Below are 20,688 nucleotides of genomic sequence, written 5' to 3'. Positions count from 1 at the left end.
AGATTTATATCTACTCACTCTCTTGAACTGTATTCTCCCAAACGCTTAGTAAGGTACTCTGCACACAGTGAGCATTCATATGTCATTGGTTGATCATTTTCTTTTGAGAACTCAAGTCTTTCAATCTGCTTCCTCGTCTAGACCTAGATCGTAGACTTGTTTTGGGCCGGGAACACATTGCTAATTTTATTTTATAGTACTCTCCCAAGCGCTTAATAGAGTGTTCTGCATGCAGTTAAGCACTCGATAGATAACACTGTTGGATAATTTCTTTCGAGAGTTTAAATCCCTCAATCTGCTCCCCATCTAGACTGTAAGCTCCTTATGGGCAGGAAATGTGTCTGTTAATTTTTTTGTATTGTACTCTCCCAAGTGCTCAGTACAGAGCCCTACACACAGTAAATGTTAAATCAAAACCATTTATTGATTGATCATCTGTCTACTATCACCTGGTGGCAATGATGTGAGCAACCTCCCCCCACCCCAAACACACACACACACAATTTTTTTCAGGGAAATACAACTCCAGTGAAAAACAGCCTCTGAGAATTTAAAGAAAATCTTTATGCTCTTCAATTGTGCAGATGGTTTAATCCTCAGGGAGATCAAGATGGAAATCAATAGATAACTTTAATGCAAAAATCCATTGGCCTCAGCTTTTTGAAATGGGCTGATTTAACCCTGTTAATACCGCACCCAAGTGGATTTTCCCAGGGAGATACTCCGTCCAGATTCCCCCAGGAAAGATAAATAGTATCGGGCAGGTCTGAAACCCTCTGTGGAATGAGTTCTCTTTGGGTACCTTTTTACGTGTACCTCTGCTTGCATCTTCTTCCCCATAGGAGGGTGAAAGCAATTTAACCCTGTGGGGATGATATTAACTCAGAGCTACTAATATTAATATCAAAGATATGAACTCCTCACCATCAGTTTTAAAGCACTCAATCACCTTTTCCCCTCTCACCTCACCTTGCTGCCTTCCTACTACAACTCAGCCTGTACGCTTCGCTCCGCTAATGCCAGCCTCTTCACTGTACCTCAATCTCTTCTATCTCGTCTCTGACCTCTTGCCCACGTCCCAAACCCTCTCTCGTCTTATCTGACAGATGATCACTCTCCCCACCTTCAGAACCTTAACAAAAACACATCTCTTCCAAGAGACCTTCCTCGACTAAGCCCTAACTTCCTCTTCTCCTACTCCTTTCTGCGTCGCCCTTGTGCTTGGATTTATTTGCTTCCTTTATTCACCCTTCCCTCAGCCCCACCTCATATATATATATATATATATATATATCCATCATTGATTTATATTAATATATGCCTCCCCCTCTAGCCTGTAAGCTAATTATGAGCAGAGAATGTTTCTACCAACTTTGAATTATTGGACTCTCCCAATGCTTAATGCAGTGGTTGGCACACAGTAAGTGCTCAATAAATACAAATGATTGATTGATTGATAAAGCTCTAGCATTTTCGTACTAGAATCATACCCAGATGACCTTCCCTTGCAATCTGAATCCCATCTCCCATTTGGTTAGCCGAAGGGTCAAAGAAGGTATGCGCCCGTCAAGGTTGGGGTGAACAAAAGAGAATGGTCTGCTAAGGCAATCTCTCTATGATTTCAGGTAGCCCACACTGTGGCAGGACCGGAACTAAAACTCAGGTCCTCTGACTCCCAAGCCCCCAGGCCCTTGCTCTTTCCACTAGGCCAAAGCAACCAGGATGGTCAGAAAGGCTGCCTTTTCAGCATTTCCCTAAAAGAAAGAAGAATCTGCCTTTTGCTCCAGTCGTTCGAGGCAGAGTGCAAGATGGGTAACTTCAAGCTTGATATTTCCCTAGTCCTTTAAAGGTTATTTCCAGATAAGAGCAACATATCACATTAAGTTAGACAAAGATGTTCTACTGCAGCCGAAGCTTTTGTACTGCAGGGTAATGAGCCTTAAGCTAGTGAGAAATATGCACCCGGGAGCCTGCCCCTTCGTTAATAGTCTTCCGTTTTGTTTATTTCCCTGTGACACCAATCACACCGCCAGCTGGGGCCGGCTTGTGTCAGGAAAACAAGTGGCCACCAGCAGGGAGGGCAGAGTCGGATGCCAGGGAAGATTCCAGGCCCCGGGCCAGGGGGGCCTGGGTGGTCTAAGGCCTCAGCTTCCCCTGATCTCTGGTCGCCACAGCTTCCAAGAACCCCCTCCCTGCCTAGGCCTGCCCCAAAGAGGCCCTTAGGGGACTTGAAGGGACGAGTTACCCTCCCGTGGACCGGGCGGGGAGAGAGTGGACGCTCTGGGAGTCTTCTAAGAGACCCTGGCAGCCTTCAGATGTCCTCATCTGCTCTCTAGAGTGGGGCGATTAGACACAAACAGCTCTAGGGGAGACAGTCACAGGGCTCTCCCAGGCATCTCTGGGGGCCTGGGGAGGAGGCGAAGCACTGGGCTGACTGGTCCTCACGGGGACTCAGTTTAATGTTTATGTGTGGTTTCAATATTTGTTTTCCGCCATGATTTATTTATTCTGTATATCCTGTGTACACACACAGGCATGCACACACCTGTACACACGCATGCACATGCCCCTGGCACGTACCCTTGCATGCCCACAGAAGAGGAAGGGAGGAAGAGGTCTTATCCTCCCAACTCCCACCTCAGTCCCTTTGCACCACCTCCATATCTTTGCACTCAAAACCAGCATGGCCTAGTGGTCAGAGCACTGGCCTGGGAGTCAGAAGGACGTGGGTTCTAATCCAGACTCAGCCACTTATCTGCTGTGACCTTGGGCAAGTCACTTCACTTCTCTGAGCTTCAGTTACCTAATCTATAAAATGGGGATTAAGACCGTGAGCCACATGTGGGACAGGGACTTGGTCCAACCTGATCAGCTTGTATCTACCCCAGCACATAGAACGTTGCCTGGCACATAGTATGCGCTTAATGAATACCATACAAACAAATATAAAAACCCATTGCCCTTCTATATGCTGCTTGGCGTCTTCAGCGTGGCTCAGTGAAAGAGCCCGGGCTTGGGAGTCCGAGGTCATGGGTTGGAATACCTGCTCTGCCACTTGTCAGCTGTGTGACTGTGGGCTAGTCACTTAACTTCGCTGTGCCTCAGTGACCTCATCTGTAAAATGAGGATTAAGACTGTGAGCACTTAGAACAGTGCTCTGCACATAGTAAGCGCTTAACAAGTAGCAACATCATTATTATTATTATTCTATACTTAGACTTATATATGCTGCTATTTAAGTACATATTTTTCCATTTAACCACATTTCTTGTCTCATTTTCCTCCCATCCATCAATCATTTTCTATCTGTTGCCCCCACTAGTTTGTAAGCTCCTTGGAGGCAGGGATCATGTTTTAGAATTCCTAAACTGTCCACAGAAGCCCCCGAGCAAAGCTGTTAAGGCACTCAATCAGCTCTCTATCCATCTGTACCCTCCCGCTACCGCCCAGCTCACATAGTTAGCTCCTCTCGTCCACCTACTCGTGGTGCCTCGCTTTTATCTCTCTCCTCATCGTAGTTGAGGCCCCGTTCAGGCCCTCCCTCCTGCCTGGAACTCCCTCCCGCTACACAGCCAGCAGACCACTGCTTTCCCCATCTTCAAAGTCCCAATGAAATCCCATCTTTTCCCCGAGGCCTTCCGTAATGAATCTCTCAACTCCAGCCTCCCCAACCTTTTTCGCCCATCACTGCCAAAGCACTGCCCTGTGGTCCGAGTACTCTGCCCTAATGATTTGAGTGCTTGACTCTCACCTCTTCCAGAACACCTGAAAGGAAGGAGCCGAGCTGCAGGGGCCTTGCCTCCCCCTGTTCCACAGATTTCTTCTCGAAGCTGTTTGGAATCGGAAGGCTGCATGTCGAAGTCGATCTCGAGATCGTCTTCGATAGCTCCTCAGCTGGACACGATCCTGAATGAGAAGCAAGCAGGGACCAGCCAGGGAAATCGGAAGAGATGGTAGGAAGTCTGGAGCTGGGACAGAGGAAGAGGGAGAAGTCATTTTCCTGGTCCAGCTGGCCGGGAAGAGTGACTGCATCAATCACTCGGTTGAGGTTATTTATTAATGATAATATTGATAATAATGATTATAGGAACAGTTGTATTTAAGCAATCTACTAAGCACTGGGGTAGATACAAGTTAATTCCATTGGACACAATCTCTGATATACCCAGGAGAAACAATGTGAGGAGGGAAAGAGAACTGGTATTTCATTCCTAATTTTACAAAGGGGGAAACTAAGGCACAGAGAAGTTAAGCAATTTCCCCAAGGTCACAGGATAGGCAAGAAGCAAAAAGCCAGGAGTAGACTAACAATAGTTGTGGTATTTTTTAAGCACTTACTATATGGCAGGCACTGTATGAAATGCTGGGGTTGATACAAGATAATCGGGCTGGACACAGTCCCTGTCCCTTAAAGCCCTCACAGTTTAATCCCCATTTGACAGATGAGGTAACTGAGGCACAGAGCAGTGAAGTGACTTGCTCAGGATCACACAGCAGACAAGTGGCCGAGCTGGGACCGGAACCCAGATCCTTCTGACTCCCAGGTCCGTGCTCTGTCCGCTAGACAACACTGTCCCCCTGCCTCCCAGCCCATGCTCTTCCCACTAGACATATACCTACTGAGTGCAAGAGCAAAGGGAAGATTACTGAGCATTTTGGAGGTTTTCCGCGTATAGTGGGAGCGTGTGACCATCACAGCAGAGGATGAGGCAGAGGACAATGGGGACCTCTTGCAGCTCCAGCTCTGAACCTCCAAATCTGAACAAGGAGAGTCACGTTATGTCCAGACTCTCCTCAGTCGAGTGCTTCACCCAAGAGCCAGCTCGATCAGTCAGTCGATCCATCAGTGGTATTTACGGAGCGCTTACTCTGCACAGAGCACTGTATCCACAGCGAGACGTTTCCTCCTCGCTGAGGAAGAGGGAGCTTGCTAGAAAGAGAGCAATTGAGCCTTCCAACTCTGAGAATCCTCACACTTGGCGCTCACAGTCTGAGAGGGGTGGAGGTGTAGTGTCTTATCCCCATTTTACAGCTGAGAAAACGGAGGCCCGGGGAAGTTAAGCCCTCATTTCCTCTTCTCCCTTTCCGATCTGTGTTGCCCTCGAACTTGGATTTCCTCCTTTTTTTCACCCCTCCTTCAGCCTCACAGCACATATCTGTAATATATTCATTTATATTAACATCTGTCTCCCCCTCTAGATGGTAAGCTTATTGTGAACAGGGAACGTGCTTGGCTCAGTGGAAAGAACACGTGCTTAGGAGTCAGAGGTCATGGGTTCTAATTCCGGCTCTGCTACTCGTCAGCTGTGTGACTTTGGGCAAGTCACTTCACTTCTCGGTGCCTCAGTTACGTCATCTGTAAAATGGGGATTAAGACCGTGAGCCTTACGTGGGACAACCTGATTACCCTATATCTACCCCAGCACTTAGAACAGTGCTCGGCAGCGTGGCTCAGCGGAAAGAGCCTGGGCTTCGGAGTCAGAGGTCACGAGTTCGACTCCCGGCTCTGCCACTTGTCAGCTGTGTGACTGTGGGCGAGTCACTTCACTTCTCTGTGCCTCAGTTACTTCATCTGTAAAATGGGGATTAACTGTGAGCCTCACCTGGGACGACCTGATACCCTGTATCTACCCCAGCGCTTAGAACAGTGCTCTGCACATTGTAAGCGCTTAACAAACACCAACATTATTATTAGTAAGCGCTTAACAAATACCAACATTATTATTATTATTATTGCTCTCCCAAGTTCTTGGTACAGTGCTCTGCACAAAGTAAGTACTTAATAAATACCATTGATTTATTGGTTAAGGGACTTGCCCAAGGTCACCCAGCAGGCCAGGGGTGGAGTCAAAATTAGATCACATATCTTGATGCTGAGTCGCATTGTCTTTCCGTTAGGTCATCCTGCCTTATTCAGATTTTCCAGGCCATGCTTGCCGTAGGGGTGGCTCCGGGGGGAAGGAGAGAAAGAGAGATTCACCGTGGATTTGGCCCCATTAATCACCCTTCTCTGCCTCCTATTCATTTATTCATTCTTTCGCATCTCCTATCTGTTTTTGAAACTAATTTGTTAGAAGTTGCCTGAGCCAGAAGCTCAGAAGGTAGAAAAATGAACTGGGCACAGAACCTGACCTTAGCTCTCTCTGTTCTTGACACGTCTCCTTCTCCACCACTTGTGAGAAGTGGGGAGGGGTTAAAAGAGGGGGAAGGAGGGGAGGGAAATCAGCTATTCCAACCCCAAGGGCAAAGCGTAATTCCTTAGATTGAAAATTCAGGATGAACTTCACGTTCTGCTGCTTCAGATGACAAAAAACAACTCATCTCAGTTCAGAAGCAAAATGGCATATTCGGTGTTCAGACAGATTGGCCTCCAGTGGACGTACAGTGAACAGGGATGACTCGGGGCATCATCCTCTCCACTGGCAAGGGTTGCTTAACCACAGGATCAGGAGCAAGGAGGCGAGGAGATCATTCAAAAACCCAGCCTATTTTCAGTTGTCCAGGAAAACACTCCTGCCCGTGGAGCTGAGAGAGCTGTTGTCATGAGGGACGGTTAGAGCCAAGGAGAAGATAGAGCGGCAGCAGACATTTTACCTTCCTACTCTTGCTCTTTCCGGGGAAGAACAGATAAAGCCCACGCTGGGTTGTGAGGAAAACCCTGCTGAAAGCACTCGTTTAGTTCTCCCCATCCTACCTCATCTCACTGTTTTCCTACTGCAGCCCAGCCCGCACACTCCACTCCTCTGGTCCCATCTTACTCACTGTGCCTCAGTCTCGTCTATCTCGCCTCTGACCCCTTTCCCGCGTGCTCCTCCTAGCTTGGAACTCTCTCCCGCTTCATACACACTAGACCACCCCTCTCTCCACCTTCAAAGCATTATTAAGATCACATCTCCTCTAAGAAGCCTTCCCCAGTTAAGTCCTCTTTTCCCCCGTCGCTCTCCCTTCTGCATCGTCTGTGCAGTTGGATCTGCGATGCTTGGACTTTTGATATTTGCCCCACCACAGAGCCCTTATGTGCATATCTTTAAATTATATATTCTAAATTATTTAATCACATTAATGTCTGACCCCACCTCTAGACTGTTAGCTCAGTATAGGCAGGGAGCCACTCAGTAAATACCAGTGATTGATTGATTTACTCAGGCTTCACTGAGAGTTGGTATTTTGGAAACCTGATATAGAAAGCACAATAGGAATTTCATTCCAGAATAGAGAAGCATCGTGATGTAGGGAGAAGAGCATGGAACTAAGAGTCAGGACACCTGAGTTCTAATCTTGGCTCGGATGCTTGCCTGCTGGGTAAACTTGGGCAATTCACTTAACTTCTTAGGACTCGGTTTCTTCCTTTGTAAAAAGGGAGATTCAGTACCCATTCTCCTTCCACCTTAGAATGTGAACCCCTTATGAGATGGCCACTGTGTCCAACCTTTTAATCTTCTATCTAACCCAGAAAATACTATAGTGCTTACCACATAGTAACCACTTCTCACATTCCAAAATCATCATTCACTCATTTAATCGTATTTATTGAGCACTTACTGTGTGCAGAACACCATCCTAAGCGCTTGGAAATTACGATTCAGCAACAAATTATTATTGTTATTGTTTTTAATACGTGGCTTTCCTCAGTCACCAAATTCAGTATTAAATTGGACTGCTGCTCTCCCGTTCCATCCAGATCAAATGTACTTTGAGAGGCATCTGTTGAAGAGAAATATATTATGGGTTTTCTATTTCCCCCTGTCTCCATCTCTCTCCCCTTAATATCCTCTCCCATCTCTCATATTCTCTCTGTCTCCACTTTTCCTATACTTCTGGACCATATGCTTGTGTGGGCAGGGAACGTGTCTACCAACTTTGCAGTACTGCACTATCCCAAGTGCTTAGTCAGTGTTTAGCACACAGAAATAAATACTCTCGATCAGTTTCTCTAGCATATCACCCCTCCCCATCGTTCACCGCATGTTTTTAAGGATTAGCTCAAAGAAAACCAGAATTACTTACATAACCTGCTTTACTCCATTCATGATAGGGGCGTTTTCAATCGGTGTTTGCTCTGTGAGGGTAATACTCGCCAGACACATTTCCTCTGGCAAGCGGGCTATGTTTAGCGTTCCTCTCTTGCTGGCTTTGCCCTTTGGGGTGAGTAGGGTGATCGGAGACAAGGCAGGTCTGTTGCTGTGGAGCAGAGCAGCTGCCTCTTCAGTGATCCAGTGGTCTATCCCTGCTTCCTTGTTTTCCAGGAGTGATGATGGGTGACACTGAGCCATCCACACTCCACCAACAGCAACCACCGTGAGGGGGCATGGGCAGCGAGTGGAACAGAAAAGGGATTCCTCCACCCCTCTCCCGACAAGCAACAGACCCTGCCATGCCCTCCCTGCTTTATGTGCTGCTAGCAACCAAGCGTGGCCCTCGCTTTGCTGGAGAAGGTCACGGAGGTCATCACTGTCATTCAATAGTATTTATTGAGCGCTTACTATGTGCAGAGCACTGTACTAAGTGCTTGGAATGAACAAGTCGGCAACAGAGACAGTCCCTGCCGTTTGATGGGCTTACAGTTTAATCGTGTCTCCCTCAGGCAGTTAGAGTTCAACTCAGCCTGCCACAGAGAGGTGCGGGGTTGAAATACACATCTACTTAAGAAGCGAGGGCCAATTGGGGAAGCTGATCAATCAATAAATTGATCATATTTATTGAGCACTTACCGTGAGGGGAGCACTATACTAAGCGGCTTGGGAGAGGGCATTATAACAGAGTTGGTAGACATGTTCCCTGACCTCAACAAGCTGACGGCGAAATCCACACCTCGGTCAGTCGTTCATATTTATCGAGCGCTTACTGTGTGTAGAGCCCTGTACTAAACGCGTGGGAGAGTACCCTCTAATGATATAACAGACACATTCCCTGCCCACAACAAGCATACAGTCTACTCTCTTGAAGTAATCCTTTCTGTTCCCCATCCGCAGGGCAAGTAGGGAGTGTCTTCCCTTCCCCTTCCCCTCCTGGAGAGGGTTAACCCCTTTCTCTCTCCCCGATCCCCTCCCTCTCCAGGCTCCTCTCTTGTTCTGAGCAAGGAGGCCTAGCTGCCACCTCCTCCCGCCACCCTCCGAAACAGGCATCCGGCAGCAGGGATTATTTTTTTGGCCATAAATCACTCTGAGGCATCTTTACAGATTCTAATTTTCTTACCTGGTACAAGGTGATCAAAGAGGCTTTGGGCCTCTCATCAGATTGGAAAAGGATATGATCAGAAGAGACTAGGAGAAGTTTAGGCTTCGAGGCAAGGAGACAGAGATGGTCAGAGACAAGAGAGGCAGAGGCAAATCAGAGAAGGGTTAGACGAGAGATGTGCAGACAGAACACACACACACACACACACACACACACTTATTGCCCAAGGAGTATTTCTGGGGAAGCAGATTGGCTCTGCGCCAATTCTGGATTCTCGGTTTCATTGCTCTCCTGACCTCTGGCTGTCTTGGCTGTGATTTCTAGAACTCAGGATCTCTTGAGAAGCCCTGGTTATTAGAGCCTGTCCCTTTCCTCTTTCCCTCTCTCTCTCTCACTCCCTCTTTCTCCCTCCCCCCTTGCCCTCTCTTCCTCTCTCTTACCCTTTCCCTCCCCCATTCTCTCTCTCACACATACTTCTCTTTTTCTTCCTCTCTCCCACCACCCTCCATCTCCCTCCTTCCCTTGCTTTCTTTCCCCTTTTCCATTTTGCTGTCCCTCCCCTTCTCTCCCCACCACGTCTCCCTCCTCTCTCTGCCCGAGCTTACTTTCCCCGTGACCTTGTGAGACCGAGCCCTTGGTCCCTGAAGTTCCGGGCCATGAGGGCACCCCCGGTTTGCTGAGGAAGAGTCCAAGCGTCCGCTTCTCTTGTCGGTCGCTGGGATCATGGGAGAACGGGCAGGGAGCGGGCGGCAGAAGCAGCAGCCGGAAAGGAGACCAGAGCAGGGGCCGGCCGGCGAGGGCGGGCTCTGAGAGGATTCTCCTCAGCAGCTCCGTTTTGCCTTCCCGCCGACAAATGCCTGCTTGGGTGACAGGCACCTGAAGTCGGAGTGTGTGCACGGGACAAGGGGAGCAGGCAGAGATGTTCCTTGCAGTCGGAGACACCTCTCCAGGTATTGCCTGTGCTTATTACCTGTGGTGGGGCCGGCGGGGTGTGTGTCTCTAAGTCACCGTTTATTAAGAGAGTGAGCTGGGCGGATGGCTTCCAACCTTGGATATTCTCCCCCCCAATGCCCAGTCAGCCCAGAACGCTGCCTGCTTCGGATCTCTGGACGGGTTCCCGGTGAAATACGATCTTATTTTAACTCTGTGTCTTTGGGCTCTTTTTCAACGGCTTCTGTGGTGGTTCAGGGTTCTGCGAGTGGACACACAAACAGAACAGAGAAGCTCAAGAGAAGCAGCGTGGCCTAATGGATAGAGCACGGGTCTGGGAGTCAGAAGGACCTGGGTTCTAATCTCAGCTCAGACACTTGTCAGCTGCGTGACCTTGGGCAGGTCACCTCAATTCTCGGGTTGCAGTTACCTCATCTGTAAAATGGGGATTAAGACTGTGAGACCCATGTGGGGCAGAGACTGTGTCCAACCTGATTAACTTGCATCTCCCTCAGTGCTTAGTACAGTGCCTGGCGCATAGTAAACACTTAACAGATACCATAAAAAAAACCCCTTTCTGAATGTATCTAAAAGCCGTTTCCCACAACATGATTCATTCAAGGGAGTCTGCTGGCTTCTTGGCCGTACCCTAGCCTGTAAGCCTCCTGAGGGTAGCTGTCATGTCTCTTAACTCTGTTGTACTCTAACCAAGTACCTGATACAAAATAAGTGCTGAATCCATCCCATTGATTAATTGATCACCCCAACTGAGAGACTGAGAGAAGGCTGTGAACTTGTGCATTTCCTGGTTTTAATATAGCCACCTGATTTTTTTCCTTTCTTATTCAAGAAAGAGACAGTCAATCAATCAGTAGTCTTTTTTGAACGCTCACTCTTTATGGAGCTCTGTACTAAGTGACTGCAAGAGTACAGTAGAGCTAGTGGATGTGATCCCTCTTACTATTTAGTAGGGGAGATAGACAATGAAATAAATTCAGCACGGGCCAGGGAGTTGGAGGATCTGGGTTCTAATTCTGGCTCTGCCAGTTGCTTGCTGTGTGACCTTGGACGTGTCACTTTAACTCTCTCTGCCTCAGTTCTCCTGTTCTCCCTCCTACTTAGACTGTGAGTGCCATGTGGGACGGGGACTATGTCTAACCTAATTCACTTATACCTACCCCAGTGTTTAAGACAGTGTTTGATACATAGTAAGTGCTTAACAGATATCATGTAAAAGAAAAGGAATAGAAAATAGGATATTCATTTTACCTGGAGTTCTGATGTACTTTCGAGGGTATAAAACTAACCCGAGCGGAAAGAGTTTTGAAGTGTGTACCACCATCTATCTGTTTGTGTTTACGCACAATCTGCATATGCACAGAACTCATCCCAGGTGCATTGAGAAGTCATTTGGGATTATGTTGACTTTTTTGGGTACAATTTCCTGAATTGAAGTTGGCTTCAGAAATTCATCATACAATTTGGCATGTGAAATGTGTAGAAATCCCTTGGCTCTGTCTAAAATGAGCAAGCATACTGCAACGCTTTTAAGATGGGAAGTTATCGAGTTCAATTATGCAGCAGAATTCATTGTAAATGAATTGCAGTTGGCTTGATGTTAGGTACGAAGAGAGCAAAATCAAGATATTAGTCAAATTGTCCATTCCTCCAGTAGCACAAGCTACTGCGAGATCGAACTCTTTTCAAATCATTTGCTGAGTTCAGTGAAATGTGGAAAATGTTTATTTTGGCGTTTTAGATTCTAAGAATCACACCTCTTGTTTGAACAGTCTCAGACGGCAAATACAGTAAAGAATGTAAAATGGACCTTGAGTGGAAATGTTAGAAGCAGTCCGCAGTGGCTTTACTCAGAGAGCAGCAGAACACGAGCTACCTTCCCTTGCTGCTGTGTCAGGTGGCTATTTGGGCAAACTGGACTTGGTCTGGCCTCTCCTGGGCCTCTATTGGTCATCCCCTGGAAAGATCAGTGGGACCTAGTGGAAAGAGGACTGGTGTGTCTACCGTTTCTGTTATATTGGGTTATCCCACGTGCACATAGTACAGTGTTCTACACACAGTAAGTGCTCAATAAATACCATTGATTGAGCAGTTGATTTGTAATCCTGGCCCTTGCCTGCTGTGTGACCTGGGACAAGGTGCTTGGCTGCACTGTTTCTCAGTTTCCTCATCTTGAGAAGTGGGATTCACTCTCTGCTCTCCCTCCTACTAAGACTGTGAGCCCCAGGTGGGACAGGGACTGTGTCCAACCTATCTGATACCTACACCAGTGCTTAGCATAGTGCTTGGCTCATAGTAGGTGCTGCTTACTCCAGTGCTTAGCGTAGTGCTTGGCTCATAGTAGGTGCTTAGAAGATACAATTATTATGGTCATGATGATAATCATGATGATTATTAGGGTCCTTCCAATACCACAGAACTCCCCTGCCCCCCTTCTGGACCTATGAATCTGGGCACCATCAATCAATCAATCAATCAATCAATCGTGTTTATTGAATGCTTACTGTGGGCAGAGCACTATGCTAAATGCTTGGAAGATTGCCATATAACAGTGGATAGACTCGTTCCCTGCCCTCAACAAGCTTATACTGTGGAGGGGTGTGAGAACGCCACTTCTCTCCCCTAGGAGCACCCTGGCAGGTAGGCAGGGAGGGGACTGATGATGCCCAATCCCCTCTGGATGCAGGTCTGTGTGGATAGTAGATGGATTGTTGATCCATGCGATAATAGTGATGATTGTGGTATTTGTTAAGCGCTTACTAAGTGCCAGGCACTGTTCTAAGCACTGGGGTAGACGCAAGCAAATCAGGTTGGACCCAGTCCCTGCCCACCTGAAACTCAGAATCTCAATTCCCATTTTCCAAATGAGGTAATTGAGTCATAGAGAAGTGAAGTGACTTGCCCAAGATCACACACAGCAGAGAAGTGGCAGAGCCAGGATCCTTCTAACTTTCAAGCCTGAGCTGTATTTTCTAGGCCACGCTGCTCCTCAGATGCTGTGTCCAAGCCACCGCATCCAGGGGCAGGAGCCATGGCAGAGGGGGACTCGGCACTGAAAATTAAAATACTGGACCTCAAAGTTCCTGAGGGTGAATCTGTTCCAGGAAGGGGATTGGCCAGTGGGTAACCGGACGGTCAGTGGCAAAACCGGACAAGGCGTATCCTTCAGTTTTTTCCCTTTTTTTGTGGTATTTGTTAATCAGTGGTACTTAATGATATGTGCAGAGCACTATACCAAATGCTTAGGAGAGTACAATCCAACAGAATAAACGGATGCATTCCCTGTCCATAACAAGCTTACCGTCTAGATGGGGAAAATACATTAATATAAATGAATAATTTACAGTATATAATTTGAAAATATGTACGTAAGTGCTGTCGGGTTGGGCTTGGGACGAATATCAAATGCCCAGTGATTTCAGATCCAAGTGCAAAGATGACGCAGAAGGAAGAGAGCCAGGGAAAAGAGGGCTTAAACGGGGAAGGCCTCTTGGAGGAGGTGTGACCTTAATGATGATTTGAAGGTTGGGAGACTGGCGGTCTAACATATGGAGGCGGAGGGAGTTCTAGGCCAGAGGGAGAATGTGGGAAAGGGATCGGTGGTGAGATAGACAAGATCAGGGCATAGTGAGTAAGCTGGCGCCAGAAGAGCGGACTGCTCAGCCTGGGCTGGAGTAGGCGATAAATGAGGTGAGATAGGATGAGGCAAGCTGATTGAGGGCTCTAAAGCTAATGGTAAGGAGTATCTGTTTGATGTGGCAGTGGATGGGCAGCCACTGGAGGTTCTTGTGGAATAAGTTTTAAGCACTTACTAAATTCCAGGCACTGTACTGAGAGCTGGGGTAGATAATCAAGTTGGACACATTCCATCTCCTGCATAGGGCTCACAGCCTTAATCCCCATATTATAGATGTGAAAACTGAAGTATAGAGAAGTGACTCGTCCAAGGTCACACAACAGACAAGTGGTGGAGCTGGGATTAGAAACCAGATCCTCCTAACACCCAAGCCCATGCTCTTTCCTCTAGGCCACACTGCTTATCATGTGAACAATGCTTGGCACATAGTAAGCGCTTAAAAAATACCATCATTATTATTATTGTTAGTATCATGTGTCCCTTCACATCTCGCCTCTTCATTCATTCAATGGTTTTTATTGAACGCTCACTGTGTGCAGAGCACTTTACCCACCATCGTCTGATGTCCCAGACTCTCTCATAGCTTTTTCTGCTCTGCTGTTTTCTCTTTGCCCGCTCACTCCTGTTCTCCCCCATCTTTCCCAAGAGCTTAGTACAATGCTCAGCACACAGTAAGCAGTCAGTAAATGATTGATTTATCTCTCCCCATCATCCTCTGTTCTCAATCAATGAACAGTATTTATTGAAAGCTTGTTATGTGCAGAGACTGTACTAAGCACTTGGGAGAAAGCAGTACAGTAGAATTAGGAGACCTATTCCCTGTTCATAACAAGCTTATAGTCTACGAGGGGGAGACAACATGAATAAGTAATTTATCATATATAATTTAAAGATGTAACACGGGTGCAGTGGGGTTGGGGCAGATTTCAAATGTCCAAAGGTTACAGATCAAAGTACTTAGATGACGCAAAAGCGAGAGTGAGTTGGGGAAAAGAGTGCTTCGTCGGGGAAGGCCTCTTGGAAAAGAAGTGATTTTAATAATGCATCTCCTCCATCTCTTCCTCCTATCTCCAGTTCCCCCATCTCTCCCTTGCCTTCTCATTCCTAACTTTCCCTTCTCCCCGCAAGCCAACTTTTCCCTATGCCCCCTTTCCACTGAACCCTCAAATCTCCCCCTTCTCCTCCAGTTACATCCATAAAGGAAAATGTTTTATACTGTAATTATTGATCGTGTGCCTAGGCTGAGAACAGGTGTCAAGTGATTGCTAGATAATACCTAATAGTTTTTACTGGAAACTATGGTACCTTGTAAAAAGGAGACAAAAGCTGAAAGTTATTGTACTCGATAAATATCTGTCATCTTTTCCAAGGAAACTGTGACGTAGCCGACCCATTTGTGTTATCTCTCCCCTCTGACTTTTCTTCTCCTCCTTCTTTATCTCCAGCTTTTATTCCAACCTTTACATTTTCAGAAGTTTAGCGTATTAGAAAACCTTTGTTCTGAGCCTCATTCCGGTTATTCTACTGGCATTATCAACGAAGGGAAACCGTCATTAAATGGGACTCTGTTCCTATTCCTCCCACTATGACTATGTATCTCCCCTTTCTTCTCTCTTTTTTCTTCCCCTTCTTTTCCCTCATTTCTCCCTCCTTTCCCTCCCTCCCTCCCTCCCTCTCTACCCCTTGGGCATTCGCCTCCCTACTTAGCTCCCATTTTGTTTGCTTATTAGATCCGGGTTGTAGTGGTTTGCTAGTGCTTTTGGCTGTGTATGCGGAGAACAAGACTAACATCTGTTGGAATGCAAAATTATCCCCATGGTCATGGCCCAAACGATTTCAGCTTCATTTCCAATCCACAAAAATGTTGATTTGCAGAGAATTGTTTTTGCCGTAATCAATATGGATTAGATGAAAGCTAGTGTCTTAAAGCTGTATTTAAGGGATTTGAAGTTTGGGGGTTGTACCTTACTGTTAAGCCTCCTTATTGGACCAAGGATCTGTCTGATTGACAGCTTTTGCCTGAACATGTCCCATCCTGCCTGAATTCTGTTTATCTTGTAGCTATCTCTGCTCTTAGTTCAGTGCTTGACACATAGTAAGCGCTTAACATATATCACAAGAGAATAGGTGAAGGCACACATAAAGATATCCCCAAGAGAACAGCAGAATGGAAGGCCAGAGCTGGGAGGGTGGGGGAATCAACCTGCACTGCACACCTTTTAAAATGGTATTCTTTTTTACTTTTTTTCTTCGTTTTTTCCAGTGATATTTGTTAACTGCTTACTATGTGCCAGGCACTGTATTAAGCGCTGTGATAGATACAAGCTAATCAGGTTGGAGAGAGTCCCTGTCCCACATGGGGATCAAATACTGTATTTCCACTTTACAGATGAGGGAACTGAGGCATAGAGAAGTTAAATGACTTGCCCAAGGCCACACAGCAGACTTATGATGGAGCTGGGATCAGAACTCAGGTCCTTCTGACCCCAGGCATCAGGAGGGCCTGATGGACTGTAAGTCCCTCTAGACTGTAAGCTCACTGTGGGAAGGGAATATGTCCACTTTATTGTTGTATTGTACCTTCCCAAGCTAATTGCACACAGTAAGTGCTCAATAAATGCGAATATAAGCATTCTTGGAATGAGTTTAGAAGCAGGTCTAGGGCAGAGGGACTCCCAACCTTCACCTTTGTCTGGCCTTTTTGCCTTTAAGGGTCAGAGGGGCCCTTGTTAAATCATCCTCACCCGAGGATTTTTCTCCTTGGAACCTGGGATCTCTCTCTTTTTCTCTCTCTCTCTTCCCCCCTCTCTCCCCCCTTCCCTCCCTTTCCAGGAGAGAGGCAGGGAAGCAACTCTTAGGCCACATTTTCCCATGCTCTTTCCCCCACACCCATTCTCTAGGCTGACCTTGACGACAAGGACATGGAGGGCGCTTGCGGAGAGCAAGTCCAATCAGAGACAAATGCCCAGAGGTCCCCACAGCCCAGGGGCGATGCAGATGAGCCAGACATATCTCCCTGGGTTTCCTTTTGGGCTTGGCTCTGCCCGAGGCTCTGATGGAAACCAGTACTATGGGAAAAGGCAAGTTTAGTATAAATCCATACAGATGGCTGTGTGGAGCAACTACTGAGAGCGCAGCACTGTTTGAGGTTCTGGAGAGCAAGCACTAGTTACAAAGCAGCTGCTTTATGGTGAAACTACAGGAGAGTCAGGCAAAGCAGAAGGACCTAATAGAAGATGCTAAAAATAGTAGTAATAAGTAAAAATAATAGTAAAATTGGTATTTGTTAATCCCTTACTATCCATCAAGCACTGTTCAAGCTAGTCAGGATAGACTAGTGTTTTTAAAATATCAATAACCAGGCTAGTTCCTGGTATGGAAGTACCTTAGCATAAAGAGAAGCAGACACTGGGAGCCCTGAAAGCCAAAGACGAAAGAAACTAAAAGACCTTTTTCATGTTTTTTCTGAGATCAACATTGAGCAGCCCTAACCAGAACGAGTTTTTTAAAACCATATATTCACTCCCCAAAAAGCAATACAACAAAAAATACAGCTGCATCCGACCTGGGTGAAGCCATCAGAGTCAGTCAGTCGGTCAATCTAATTTTGTCAGTCAGTTGTATCTATTGAGCGCTTACCGTGTGCAAAGCACCATAAAGTATAACAGACACATTCCCTGCCCACATTGAGCTTACATTTTAGAAAGGAAGACAGACATTAACAGATAGATAGAGACCTATATTGTGTAGCTCAGCTCTCAAAGAGCAAAGGATTGAAGTTGACAGTTGTTGGGAAATTACAAGGGAAAATGTTGGTATGAATGTGCGCAACCTGGTAAGTCTGCCATGGCAGTGTGGCCTCTTGGAAAGAGCACAGGCCCATGATCAGAAGATGCTGGTTCTGGTTCTCACTCTTTCACTGGCCTGTTCTATGACCTCAGGCCAATCACTCTACATCTCTGTGCCTCAGTTTCCTCTTCTGTAAAATCAGCATAACAGTACCTATCTCTTCCTGCCTCGGAAGGTTGCTGTAGAAACAAAATGAGACAGTTAATGTGAAAGCACTTTGGGAAAAAAAAATTAATTTATTCCACATCCGAGGTATCAGTAAGGAATGTGTCCAAATAAAACTCCTCCTGGATGCTGGAGTGCAATCAGTGTTGGGTTCTGATGATGATGTCATCAATTGTGAAGCATTATTCTGTGCCAAGCACTGTGCTAAGCCCTGGAATAGATGCACGACACTCAGGGTGGACACCATCCCTGACCTACATGGGGCTCCCAGTCTAAAGGGGAAGGAGAACAGGTTGTTTATCCCCATTTTACAGGTGAGGAGACTGAGGTAAAGAGAAGTCAAGTGACTTGCCCACGATCACAAGCAAGCAGTCAAACAATCAATCAATCAATGGTATTTATTGAGCCTTTTCTGTGTGCCGAGTGCTGTATAAGCACTTGGGAGACTACAATGTATATATCTGTAATTTATTTCTGTTAATATCTGTTTCCCCCTCTAGACTGTAAGCTCACTGTGGGCAGGGAATGTATCTGTTATATTGTTATACTCTACTCTCCCAAGTATTTAGTATAACACTGCACACAGTAATTGCTCATTAAATACGATCAACTGAGTGACTACAATACGATCGAGTTGGTAGGCACGCTCCTGCCCACAAGGAGGTTTGAGTTTTCAGGGGGCAGAGATTAAAATAAATTGCAGAGGAGGGAAATAGTAGGGGTATAAAGATCTAGATATAAGTGCTGAGCAGCTGGGGGTAGCAGAGGCAGCATTTGAACCCAGCTTCTCAAGCCATTGCTTTTTGAAGATGAGATAAAACCATCTTTGCCGCTTGCCCTGTGAGCATGCGCCACATTAATGCCCTATCTGGAGTTCATTTGGAAACTGTGAGGAAATTCGTCCAAGTGCTAAAATAGATTAGGATCATTTTTCTACAGAAACGCTCAGGTCATGTTTCCCACTCCTCAGGAAACTAAAGAAACTCCAGTTGTTGCTCATTCACCTCTGCATCAAACAAAAACTCCTCACCATTTGCTTTAAAGCACTCCAGTACCTTGCCCCCTTCTACCTCACTTCGCTACTCTCCTACAATCCAGCCCTCACACTTTGCTTCTCTAATGCCAACCTTCTCACTGTGCCTCAATCTCATCTATCTTACCGCCCACCCCTGTTCCATATCCTGCCTCTGTCCAGGAGCACCCTCCCTCCTCGTATCCGACAGACAATTACTCCCTCCTTCAAAGCCTTTTTGAGAGCACATCTCCTCCAAGCCTTCCCTAAGCCCCCCTATCCTTTTCTCCCACTCCCTTCTGTGGCACCCTGACTTGCTCCCTTTGTTCATCCCTCGTCCCAGCCGCACAAAACTTATGTCCATCTCTGTAATTTATTTATTTACCCCAGACTGTAAGCTCTCTGTGGACAGGGAATGTGTCTGTTATATCTTTGTACTCTCCCAAGGACTTAGTACAGTGCTGTGCACATAGTAAGCGCTCAATAAATGCAGTTAACTGACTGACCTATGTGGGACAGGGACTGGATCCAATATTCATTTCTCATTCATATTTATTGAGTGCTTACTGTGTACAGAGCATTGTATTAAATGCTTGGAAGAGTAATAATACTAATAATGTTGGTATTTGTTAAGCGCTTACTATGTGCCAAGCACTGTTCTAAGCGCTGGGGTAGACACAGGGGAATCAGGTTGTCCCACGTGGGGCTCACAGCCTTAATCCCCATTTTAAAGATGAGGTAACTGAGGCACCGAGAAGTTAAGTGACTTGCCCAAAGTCACACAGCTGACAAGTGGCCGAGCCTGGATTCGAACCCATGACCTCTGACTCCAAAGCCCATGCTCTTTCTACTGAGCCACGCTGCTTCTCTGTACAATATAACAATAAACAGACACATTCCCTGCCCACAATGAGTTGACCATCTAGAGTGGGGAAGAACAGTCCGGGGAGGCGGGAGAACAATATGCCGAGCACCACTCTAAACATTGGAGTAGATCCAAAATAAGCAGATTGGACAGTTTGAATTTTGTTTCTTTTCATGGCCTGTCCCCCAGATTCTATTTTCAGAGGAATTCTATCAAATCCATTCTTAGTTCTCAGAAATCAATCTCTTTGCTAGGCAGACGAAAATAGAAAAGGTCTGTTACACTGAATTAGGGGAAACCGTCAACTGTAGACATAATACTGCGTAGAAAAGGATTCCAGAATGGAAAGGGAATAGGGAATGTTGATGTCCAAAGAATTAGAATAGCTAAGTATTATTTTCTTCTGTAGTTTCAGTTTCTGGAGAAGAAAGGCTTAGTAAACTCTGTGGCATTCACATTCAGTAACTAGTAGGTTGAAGTGAAATTGGTTTTAGTTATTATCCAGGAGAAAGAGTTTTAAATATGCAAATGATAATATTTAATGTTTCATATGCATACTCTATCAATGCTATAAATTAAGCACCACATGAGAGTAAAGCACTGTACTAAGAGCTTGGGTAAGTACAGCAGAAATAGAACACACACTCTATGCCCTCAAGGAGCTTACCCTCTAGAAGATGGTATAATAATTAGTGTAGTCTGTTGCTATTTGGGGACAACATTCTACAGTATTTACGTACTAAGATGATATTTTCTAACTCCATGTCATACCACTGTTATTAACATCTATTCTGGGGTGATGACTGCCAGTGATTCTATTTTCCAAGTGATGTTTTTTAAAGCACTTTAAGTCTCCATTTTATAGGATGAAATGTTATTTTATTGTTCATCTGTATGGTGGGAGAGGCAGATTTTTCCAGGGAAGGAAAATTCAGAGCACTTCGAGTTGGTGACCAAAAGAACAAGTCAGAATCACTGAGGAGTGGAGAGAGTCAGTTCAGAAAGAGCTTTCTCTGAACCAACTCATCACCCAAC

General features: G+C 46.1%; 1 protein-coding gene and 1 long non-coding RNA gene across 10 annotated transcripts in view; one reads left to right on the top strand and one right to left on the bottom strand.

Annotated features, from left to right (window-relative positions):
* The window catches only part of ARHGAP24 (Rho GTPase activating protein 24), a 299,225-nt gene that overhangs the window by 187,178 nt on the left and 91,359 nt on the right, over positions 1-20,688 (top strand). Inside the window, exon 1 of one of the 9 annotated variants that reach the window (XM_039913804.1) lies at positions 3,844-3,953. The exons of 7 other annotated variants lie outside the window; for them this stretch is intronic. In XM_039913804.1, coding sequence (XP_039769738.1) covers positions 3,911-3,953 — 43 coding nt within the window. In that variant the 5' untranslated portion in view covers positions 3,844-3,910. Of the gene's footprint in view, positions 1-3,843; positions 3,954-10,025; positions 10,128-20,688 lie in introns of those variants that run through there. One more of the 9 variants, XM_029077193.2, reaches the window with a different exon arrangement.
* LOC114815683 lies at positions 7,549-9,870 on the bottom strand. The gene is made up of 3 exons (XR_003763486.1): positions 9,783-9,870; positions 9,196-9,279; positions 7,549-7,704 (listed from the first exon to the last, which is right to left on the bottom strand). It is a non-coding gene; the product is annotated as an uncharacterized LOC114815683 (long non-coding RNA).

Source organism: Ornithorhynchus anatinus, chromosome 12 (genome assembly GCF_004115215.2).
Source record: "Ornithorhynchus anatinus isolate Pmale09 chromosome 12, mOrnAna1.pri.v4, whole genome shotgun sequence".
NCBI lineage: Eukaryota > Metazoa > Chordata > Mammalia > Monotremata > Ornithorhynchidae > Ornithorhynchus > Ornithorhynchus anatinus.
The sequence above is the reverse complement of the archived record's forward strand: the minus strand, read 5'-3'. Positions and strand labels throughout refer to the sequence as shown.